The sequence below is a fragment of the Morone saxatilis genome, unplaced genomic scaffold (assembly GCF_004916995.1).
Source record: "Morone saxatilis isolate NCDOM2014 unplaced genomic scaffold, NCSU_SB_2.0 Contig7, whole genome shotgun sequence".
NCBI classification, from domain to species: domain Eukaryota; kingdom Metazoa; phylum Chordata; class Actinopteri; family Moronidae; genus Morone; species Morone saxatilis.
The window spans coordinates 16,259,305-16,270,524 of NW_023340246.1; the positions used below are offsets into that span (position 1 = coordinate 16,259,305).

Consider the following 11,220-nt stretch of genomic DNA (forward strand, 5'->3'; position numbering starts at 1 on the left):
TAACCTTCACCAAACGAATGAAAGCAGCTCCTATGGTGCCTAAATTAAACGCTTTAAAGGAAAAATCTATCCTCGGATACCTTAACTTTGTTACTTTGTGGCATTCAATAAAGTTAATTTGTCATGAAGAGTAAGTTTAGTAAGTTATCAGAAGGGACTATTGACAACCACCCGTGAACAATGCACTCTGTGAACATGACTGCTGTCAAGTTTTATGTGGAAATTGAAACATACCAAACAAACAAAATAGGCCCAAATAGATGTGTTATGTGATTTCTTCCAGTCTCTTCCATTATTACACACATATTGTACATTGTCATTATTTTGAATTAGTTGAGTTTTCAGGGTTTACAAAAATACCAAACGTGGCTGAGCTCGGGTGACTGAAATTACCATAAAATCACCCAAAAGCACAAAAAGAATCAGTTTTTTGTCCAGTTTGCAAGCTGCTTTTTCCAAAGTCCAGAACTTCAAAACTCAACGTTTAATCCACCATGGACACAAAGTCCTTAAAGTGCACAGAATAATTGTAAATGAGGTAACTGAGGTAAGATTGTTATGTTATATAGTTCAGCCAGTAAGTGGAAAATCTGTTCAACAGCTAATCTGCATAGCTTTGTCTTTGCGTCCGGTCCCACATCGGCAGTAGTCCTAAATCTGAAAACAAATATAGGATATTAATGGACTCATTATACTTTCATTAGGATTTTTTTAGGGATCCTATTTCCATTTTGAGGTTTCAACCCCAGGGTTGGAAATGTCTGCGTTGCCTCCACCCCCATCCCCAAATCCAGGTCCTCTGTTAACCAGCTAAGCACCACAATTAATCCATTTCCTCCTACGAAATTAGACCTGTTCATTAGGCTTTCAATAACCTTTTATCCCCCTGAAAGTCCGCTCTGCATGGTTAAAAGAGGCTGTGTGGCTTGTTCAGAGTGATCCATTACACTGCAGTGAACACTCTTGAGGGGAAGCCTTGGAGGGAGGTTTAGGAGAGAGGCCTCCTCATCTTGATATAAAGTTTGAAGCTTTAATACCTCTCAGGGGAGGAAAAGAACTGTGCTCTGGGTAACAAGGCCTGTGCTCTGGGACTTACACAGGAAGGAGAGAAAGATTCTTGTGGATTTGATTTGATCAGCGCAGACGTCTATAAATCATATTTTGTTGAATTAAAGTTATCGCAGTGCTCTGTGAAACAAAGACAGACATACGGAAGCAGGATGCCCTCAGGCTGCGTGTCTTCACCAACAAGGAAGAGGAAAGATTTTGGCAATTTGGAAGAAGGATGTTGTGGGGCTGCAGGACAGACCTCAGAGGTCTGGTTGAGCAAGCTGTATAAATAGGACCCTTCCTACAACTGTTACACCAACACATGACCAAAAAGACATGCTTACACTATGCATCAGCCAGAATTTGATTTTTTTTTTAATCAAACATACATGTTGCCAAGAGGCAGAGTTTTTCCATTTCTGCAGCTTCAAAAGATGTGGGTCAAACCCTTGACAAAATAACCAACACAACATTACAAGAAAGAAACTTCAAAGGGGCCATATTGGAACCTTGCCTTTTGAAGAAAGTGCCCCGAGCATGCTCATTCATCAATCTCCAACAGTAAATATTTCCAAGTTTAGGTTATAAATAATTTGGAAGTCAGAACTCATTGCTGCTATTTTATATACTTCATCTTACTGAAATGTAGAGATATTTAGAGCAGGGATCGGACTCCTGGCTTAAGTATTTTTTGACAAACAAACAAACAAACCATAGGGACTTCCTCCAGGGGGACTGGATGTAAATGAAGCCTGACAGTGGCGGCCGTGCGGAGTGTGTGTGATCTGCTGGCAGACTGATGGCAGGTTCTGGTCCATTTGCTGCTGTGTTATTGCTACATACACCCAAACACCAGCTCATACACATATAAAGACTTGTAAAAGGCTGTTGCCTAAATAATTTTATTGTTGGCAGGCTGCAAAAGCCCCTAAAATAGCACTTAGGTCATCACGGGACAGTTAAGATTTTAAGTGGGTTAACACCTGCTTCAGACAGCGTGGTCCCTGCTACAAATTTAGTTATACACACAAACACATATACACACTCAAAATACTGATTTCAGATCATTTAAGAACCAAACACTACTATCAATCAAAAATTCTGTAATTTTTTAAAGCTCCAGTGTGTTGAATTTATTGGCATCTAGTAGCTGTAATCGCAGATTGCAGCTCCCTTGCTTCACCCTCCCCTTTCAAGTGCAAAGGGGACGTTACGGTGGCTTGGAAAACATGCAAAAAACTAATGCCCCTATCTAGAGCCAGTGGTTGGCTACTGTAGAAACATGGTGGTTCATGTCAGACTCTATGGAAGATGACTCGCAGTGTCTGTAGTTATTAACGGCTCGTTCTGATGTAACAAAAACATAATGATTCCTATATTCAGGTGAAAAAAAAATAACTATTATATCCTAATTCTGCCAAAAGAGATTCTGTTAAAATGTCAAAACTGAACCCTGAAATGTTGTGGCTTTTAATCACTTTGTGTAGTCAGATTAACAGTTTTCTCGACTGGAAAACAAAACATTTACACACACACAAACCACAAACAATACAACCTCATGTGGGAAGGAATCCTCCTCCTTACTCCGGACCAATGGGTCAATTCCTACACACACTCGACCAACATGAAAGAGGTCCCAAAAATACCACTTTGCTGAGCCCTGGAGAACCCCAGTCTTCATGTCTACAGCACGCTAGACTGATTTACTTCACGTTCAACGCTCTCCAACATCCCCACCGAACCCAGAGAACAATCTCTACCCCCTCCAGCCTTCCCCCCCCCATACGTTAACTTTACAAATCCGTTGAACATTTACACTATCCCACATCCCCGACAAACTGTCACATATTTACCAACCCAGCTCAGCACCAGAGCTGTTAGAAGAGTGTGTTGTGCTATCAGTGACAGATAAGGGAGGTCAGACAGAGATTCTAACCAAACGACTCCATAAACACAGCTGAACGGTCTGTATGTTCTTGTCTGTGCTGACCGGTTGTTGCTGAGATAAAGGATGGATGGATTCTTGGACAAATAATCCAACAGACACTCAGACAAAGACAAACAGAGACAAAGGAATGGGTGGTGCATTGTCAAAACCAGACAATAAACAAGCCATAAACTGTGATCGGAACTTCAGAATTATAATTCAGCCCATGTGCAAATTCAAGCATTGAAAAGAGCTGCAGAGGGACAACGGAAAATACAATCCACACAGAGACTTTGATTAATTTACAGTCCTATGGAGGCACATTATAGTGATTTTCAGGCCCAACGGGAACAGACGCAAATCTCATGAAATCCAATCCTTAAAATCAGAACTCAAAAATCCTATTTAAAGGCCAAAACATCATAGTTGTCTAAGTCTGGATCTGGATCTATGTGCCGGTTATGCTGGTGGGTATGGGAGGCTCCGGGCCTTGGCGCTGATTGATCAATTCCTGGTGCTGGAGGCGCCTAGATAGCGTGTGTCTGCATATGAGTGTGTGGTTAATGAATTACAGCCTTGACAGGTCAGGATTAGCTCAGGGGTGTGGAACAGATAAAAAGTAAGACCATCGTTCTCCCTCATCTGCACCGGAAAAAAATCAAAACAGAAGATACAATGCCAAAGTTGTTTTTCTTCCCAACTAAATGTTGGGGGAGTCATGTTTGCTAGAATAATGTTACTTTAAGAAACTTACTTACTCATTTACTTGGAAAATAAGTAGAAGTACAAGCTATGAACTTCATGTTTGACTCTCTTCACTTCCTCTGACTAAAAAGAACTGCTTCAATAGTGAAAAAACATACTTTCAGAAACCATTTATAGTCGAAAAAGTGATCATTATATTTTGTCCCTGAATTAAACCCATGAATTTAATTTAAAAGTAAATAGAAAAGTACTTGAAATTATTAATGATAGTAGGCAGGAGCAATTATTTCCTGTGAAGGTACCATAATACTGGTCCACTGGTAAATAGATCCATATTGCAGTGCACCTGGTAGCATCATCATCATCATACGTTGAAAAGACATATAAATCTTCTCTAAGTATAAGAGAGCCCATTTTAGAGATAGTAACTCTGAAACACAGAGCTAAAACATCACAGACCAGACTTAAGCTGATCAGTGAGTGAACATCACCCCCTGGTGGTAAGAAAATGAAGCCCTCAGTAAAGGTGTGTTGGGACTCACCACAGGTGTAGATGACACTGAGGTACTTCCTAGTGCCGGAATAACACGGATCTCCAAAGTCTTTCGTTGATGCTCGAACCAGACAGCTTTTCTTTCCCTGACAGCGGGCGGTCAGGACCTGCAGAGCCAAAGACGACTGGCAGTCTGACACAAAGATAGAGAGGAGAAAACGGATTTAATTATTTTTAGACATCCAGACTGATGCAAAATAATGGTTCATCTAATTATATGATTAAATAATAGGAAAGAGGGGTAACTGCTTCTATAGCTTTTCTGGTAACACTTGAACTGATACATATCTCAAACTACTTTCTTAATCATATTTCAGGAAAAGATGAGTGTAATTTGGTACTAATTAAAGGGAAAAAAATAGAGTGCAGCTGACATGATTAGTTGATTAATCAATAAGCCAATCCACAGAAAATTAATTGTATGATGCATTTCTTAAGCCAAAATGTAAAAAGAAAAAAAAAACATTTGTTACAGCTCCTTTAAATAATATTTATGGGTTTTTCCGGTAGCAATATAATAAGTAAAAAATGCAATCCAACAAAACAAGCAATATGAATATGTCGGCTCTGGGAAATTGCTGGTTGATAGAACTCTTTAAAATAATTTTCTGTCAACAAAAAAAATGCAAATTATTATTATTAATAATGGAAATCATAGATAGTTGTAGCCCTGAAATTGAGACACTTGTTATACATAATTGGTAGTGTAACCTTTGTAACCTTTCTGAATTGTAAATTCCAGGTAGAAAATGTTTGTTTGGTTTAATTCACTTTTTCAAGTCATTATAAATCTATCTAACTATTATTCTTCTCTTTGTGCATGATTAAGAAATTACAGGACCTATAAAATAAACCGTTTTCCATTTTTTATATATCAGTATGAAACATTTACTTTGTAATTTACCTTATTTGTTTCATACCATTTATAGTTCAATCAACAATGCAGAGAAATAACTGGCTAATTACAAGTTTATATTGTTACCAGTTGCTATGCTTTAGCAGAACCAGAGTCTACATAGCTTTCTATTCTTATTTAAGACATATTAAATGTTCATTTTGTAGATGAGTCTCATACTACTTTACTGTAGACTGATGGACAAGTAGCAGCACTTCAGGCACAAAAGGACTACATGAGCCTCTGTCAGCTACAACACACACACCAGTGAGAGCAAGGGGACATCTCACACACTCCTTCCCATCAAGGCTTTCTCAGCTCCCATGGTGGAGTCTCTGTCCACATCAGACCCACATACAGAAACCTTACTGGGGCCTCACATTGTCTAAAAGGATACCTGATCCGACACATGTGTGTGTACACATGTGAGTGTTTGTGCATAGAGACCAGACAGAGTAATGGATGTGGCTGTCATTCATCATCGCTAAGCACCCGCCAGCTCCTCCAGACCTTCTCTTCTGCAGCTCTCATCCCACAGGGAGCACAGATGGACAGATGAGGCTCTTCTCCTACCTTTTTCCGGTCTCACTTCCTTCCTCTCACACATTAATAACACGACCACAGAAGATGATATGCCAAACCGTCATGCTTGCAATCGTCAGACTCATAAGCCAGGTTTATATGCCCATATTTTAACAAATGTAATTTTAAAGTAGAACTACAACAAGCAGTTATTTCTATTATCAATTAATCTGCTGATTAATTGCTTAATAATGAATTAATTTAGCATAGTTTGTGTTAATAGGCAAATGATCTGTTTGAAAAGCAAAGGACTGTGGGATTGAAGACAACATTGTTGAGTTTTAATTGCAAATTCTGTTAACCAAACTTAAACAGCAGAATTCATCTCAGTTAATTGTGAAGCTCTAGTGAAATCAGTATTCTATGTTCCACATCATGAATTTCAGTGACACCCCAAAAGGTTAATGGTAATGAAGTCAAAGAACCTCTTGCTGAGTCTTGTGGGAATGTGTATGGGTCGGGGGTTCCACATGGATGCCTCCCAGGACCCCACGGCCCATCTAACCCCTAAAAAACAACACAAGGAGATGAGCCTTTGAAAGTGGACACTGTGCTTTCGCACTGTCTGACCTGGTGGGCCCCAAAGACAGAAAGAGACAGAGAGAGATCAGAAAGGTAGAGGTAACAGGCTGGTTAAGGCTTGGCTCACACGTCAACAGGCCACAACAAATTATGGCTCAGGTCAAAGGGCAAACGTCCCAGTCAGGAAGTGGAAGAGGGCAATCTGGTGGTCATGCACAGTGTCAACATTGGGAATTATCATCATTGGTATTATTACTAGTCATATTTCTTTCATTATATACCATATGAAAATAACTTTTGTTATGATTTGGTGCTATACAGATAAAAGTTATTGAAAAGGTCCACAACTGCAGTCTTGTCTTACTGGATTACTAAAAACATAATCAAGGGCCTTACTTTATTTCCTGGTAATGATTATATTTGTAGTAAAACTCAGATGAAAGACCACGTGTAGAAAACCTCTTAAGAATGTGAACCTGAATCAATGTCAGTACGAAGGGGCAACCGGACACTCCCCAGCTGGAGCCGACACACTGGAATTCCCAACCAGGACGCAGTGAGGTGGAAGCCTGTGGGAACCAGTGAGTGTAACTGGATAACTAGTAAGACACCTCAAAAGGTTAGACAGTTCCCACTGTCACTTAAAAACATGCGTGGATAATGGCGACTGATGAGGAGAATTCACAGCCTACTTCATCTGAAAGTCTGTAATGGTGGTTCCAGAAAACACTCTTTGATGAATTATTGTGTTATTGCTGGCACCACGCTTCCCCTTACAGACACACCTCTCTCCTTGTTTGCAATGTGCAGTAGAAACATGTCTCACCGTGAAAGTATGTTTAACAGAAATGCGGTTGAATCAGAATAAATGAATGTTTATTCAAGTGAGATCAAATGGGTACTGCTGTATGTGGTAGGGGAATTTCATCAGTAAGGAACAAATACAATGATTTAAATGCCAAAGTGTATCTAGAGGGGTGACAGCAAGAAAAACTGAGCAGCACTTGCATCACATGCTGAGCTACATCCTGAGGACAGGACTGAAACAGCAGCACTGTACAACCTGGACCAAGGAAGCACTGAATGTACAATCCCTCTCAGCTGATTAGCCTCTGATTAGAATGATCATCCTGTGATCAGCTGAGACATACCATACAAACTGATGACATTAGGACTGCCACTAATCTGTTTTTCATGTTATTCTTTTAACTGAAGAATCATTTTGTCTATAAAATGTCAGAAAAGAAAAAAAAAATGCATGTTTGTAATTCCCCACAGTCTAGGGAGACGTATTCAAATTGCTTGTTTTATTTAATCAACAGTCACAACACTCTGTGGTTCATTTTTAGGCATCTGACGAATAGATTTATCGACTAATCATTGCAGCTTTAATTTAGATGCCTATTTCCAATCAACAGAATCATCCATCCCAATGTTAAAAGTTAAAAAAAGTACACAATATTTGATAACAAAATAATATTAGATAACTTAAGTTTTATTTAGAAAAAAATAATTTATCCCTCTATGTTTCTATCATTAACTTTGTTACAATTATGACTGGTAAAAATTCCTGTGTGACGTAACCGTGCATGTGTCTATGTGCAGATGCTGCAGCCCAGTGGCCTCCTGTTCTGCCTGATGTGCTTTGATTTCCCCTTCCTCTCTCTTTTCCTCCCCAGAGGGCTTGTTTGAGCTGGTGTGCCACGCTGAAAACTTTCCTCTCTGACAAGGGAACCCACTGACAGACAGGCCCCCCATTAGCTGCAGCTTTGATTTCCTGACTGGGTGATTAGTTGAGCAGGGGGTCCCACGGAGGAATGGGTGGGGCCGGAGGGGGGAGTTTCAGAAACAGATAGAGACTTCTAGAGACAAGAGGATGGAGACACACACACCCATTTATTCTTTGTCCACTGGCTCGCCATGCTTATATATGTGCACACACACACACAGCATATCTATGCAGTTTAAAAGAGCATTCCTCAGGGTCTGACCTCCTCTGGCTCTCATTAGCGGCTTTAACACAGACAGACAAGCATACACCAGTCTCCTCTCTCTCTTTCTTCTTCTCCTGTGCGGTTGACAGCGAGCCGGAAGCCACAACGCGACAGGCGACGACCAGAAGACCCGCCACACACACGGACACACAGACCCAGCTGCAGGAACACAACACGATCCACAGCGACGCCCCGGCAGCACCCACAGCAGCCACACGACCGGAGCCACGAGGCGCACACAGTGGGAGACGAGGGCAAGAAGTAGACAAGGAACGGCGCGCCGTCCGATACCTCTAACCTTTACCCTCGACCACCTCCGAGCCTGTGCACCCACCCTCCAGCCTCTGCACGCCCAACAAGGACAGGCCTATGGCTCAGAAGAGAAGGGCCACAGTCAAGAGAAGCATTGACTTAAAGGAAAGGGAGGAGTTTCCTGGACCTGTATTCTCACTCACAGACTGAGGTCACATACAGAGAACCACAAACAAGAAAACACAAAGGAATAACTTTTTTTTCAAAAATGACCCACAGCCTCTTAAAGTGACCGATAAAACAGAGCACTTCTAAGCTGAGAAACTTTCTGCTCTTTATCTCTGGCCTTCACACATTTGTGTTGGTACGATGCCCTGTACCAGCAGCACTTCTTCATTGCTCATCTCCTTTTGTCACATCAGTCATCCATCATACATCTAACTTTCTGCTTACTTGAAACCGGCATCAGTCTTAGATTGTGCCTTCACCAGGAATCTACCAGTTCTCCCACTTTCACTGAATTATTTTAACATGACGCGATAATTTTACAAGGCAATAGCGTTACAATAATATAATCAAATAGTGGCTCTTATGTCTTGTGATGAGTGCTGTTGAGTTTCACTTGTCACAGAGCCCTTATATTAGGATGAATGTAGGGAGAGTGTATGCTGGTGGACTGAATGACTGTGAAACACATTTAAAAGACAGTACTTTGTGTGTTTGTCCCTAACATAAAAACACACCTCTGAGCATGTACAAATCCAGACACACGAACCTACCCAACCATCCAACCATCCACCCATCCACCCACACACACACACACACACACACACACACACACGCTTTAGATCCACAGCAACCTTTTCCAGAAAATTCTCACAGTAACTCTCCATAACAATCCCCCAGGTATTCCACCCACGCACACCTTTCCTGGAATTTCCAAGACAATGGGCGGACAAACTTGTCAAAAGTCCTCATCTCTTCTTCTGCTCTGACTCACCTTCGACATGTATCATTTCATAGGGAGGCTCAAGTCATTGTTGTGGGATTAAACGTCTTTGTGTGATAGAACAGTGCCATGATAAGGTGAATGGACGTGCACACGCCAAGTGTTTTCTGTGAATGCCATTTATAAATTTAAAACCATTCATACACACACACATACTTACTGTAAATGGTCTATTCACTTCAGTACAATTTCATTTTACTTTAACACAGGGAATTCATGTGTTATGGTAAGTTATTTCCAGGATTAAAGTGTCCAGCAGATAACATGCAAACACTCTGACATGGAAAAACTCATGTGCACACACATGATTTGTTTGACAGTTGATAGCAGGTTATTTCTGGAGTCAGAGGCACCAAAACAGTCAACCCTATTCATGTGTTAGCACTGACAACATGTTACTTCACATATTCAAACACCACATCTGAATTACAATCAGTGGTGACACTTTGCCCTAAACCTTGCATGGACCTGTGATCCTGAAAAACCTATGCAGGGCGAAGCCGGACTACAAACATCAATGATGTTATTTTAGAGAAGTTTAGGAAAAACAGTCACCACCAAGAATTCAATTCCTGGAATCTTTCAACTACTGCTACAGCTGGACTATAGTGATTCTTTCGGGACAGGTTTAAACACACAGAACTGTACAGAATTTTATCTAATCTTCAAAATCCATAACAACACTGACATCCTGCTACTTATCTGCTCTGTATGCATCAAAGTCAAGAGAAATGCAGATAGGGTTACAGTAAAGCAGTTCGCACCCTAACAACTGGAACAGGCTTCTAAAAGCCAAGTGTTAAATTTGAACTGCAGCTGTGCGTGCTTGGCTTTTAAAAGCTACTGTGATCATATGAGAGACCAACCAGTCTGTGCTTACAGTTTTAAACATCTTGCTGTGCACATACTCAAAAGTGAAAGTGCAGCGGCCTTCAAAAAACAACCCATTGCAGTCTGAGACCCGACATGCCAAGCATGGGGGGCTATTTAGATGTCAAGAGGTGTGTGTGATGGTAATGGGGCAGATGAGAGAGGAGGGCTGAAGCAGGGCGCTTTGCTTTGAGGATTCTCCATCACCGCCAAGACCTGTCCAACTCCACCACTCCCACCCCACCTCAAAACCAAGGAACAGACGAGATCAAAGAGGTCTTACTTTTGTGCGCACATGCCTGTGTATGCACTTGTTTTTGTCTGTTATACTTTTCCAGGGCTTCAGGTTCACCAAGCATAACATAAAGTACCTCTCTACAGCTCTCTGTGGTGGTAAATACTACAAAATTCACAAGCTAAATACAGGTCATAGACTTAAAAAGCACTTTCAGAGGATGGTTGGTTTTCAGACAAAAAAAAAAATCGATCTCTATTTTGAAGGTGGCTGTGGTTGTGGAACTGTAACCCCAGTTGCAAGGAAGATTAAATAGTGTAAAAGCAATTCCCTACTGCTGTACACTGCAATGACTGACACTATGCATATTTCACCTGTGCAGGTGCAGCCAGCTGTGTGAGTTCAGTCGTTGATCTCACACCTCAGGCAGCGGTGGGGTTGCCAGGACAATGTGGTTTAGGAGATTACTATAATCTATATCTTGTTGGCACATTCAAACACACATTTAAAGAGACATAAAATCAAAATAGGCACAAAACAAACTTGTGCGTAATGCGATTGCCATGCCCAAGATTATTCAGACATGCAGAGCCACATGCATGCATGTGCACGCACGCACACACACA

At 41.1% G+C, this 11,220-nt stretch overlaps 1 protein-coding gene across 1 annotated transcript in view; it reads right to left on the reverse strand.

The window, feature by feature from the left end:
• Positions 1 to 11,220, reverse strand: part of LOC118341106 (protein eva-1 homolog C) — a 72,775-nt gene that overhangs the window by 34,427 nt on the left and 27,128 nt on the right. The window contains exon 5 of the mRNA XM_035679295.1: positions 4,225 to 4,368. Coding sequence (XP_035535188.1) covers positions 4,225 to 4,368 — 144 coding nt within the window. The remainder of the gene's footprint in view (positions 1 to 4,224; positions 4,369 to 11,220) is intronic.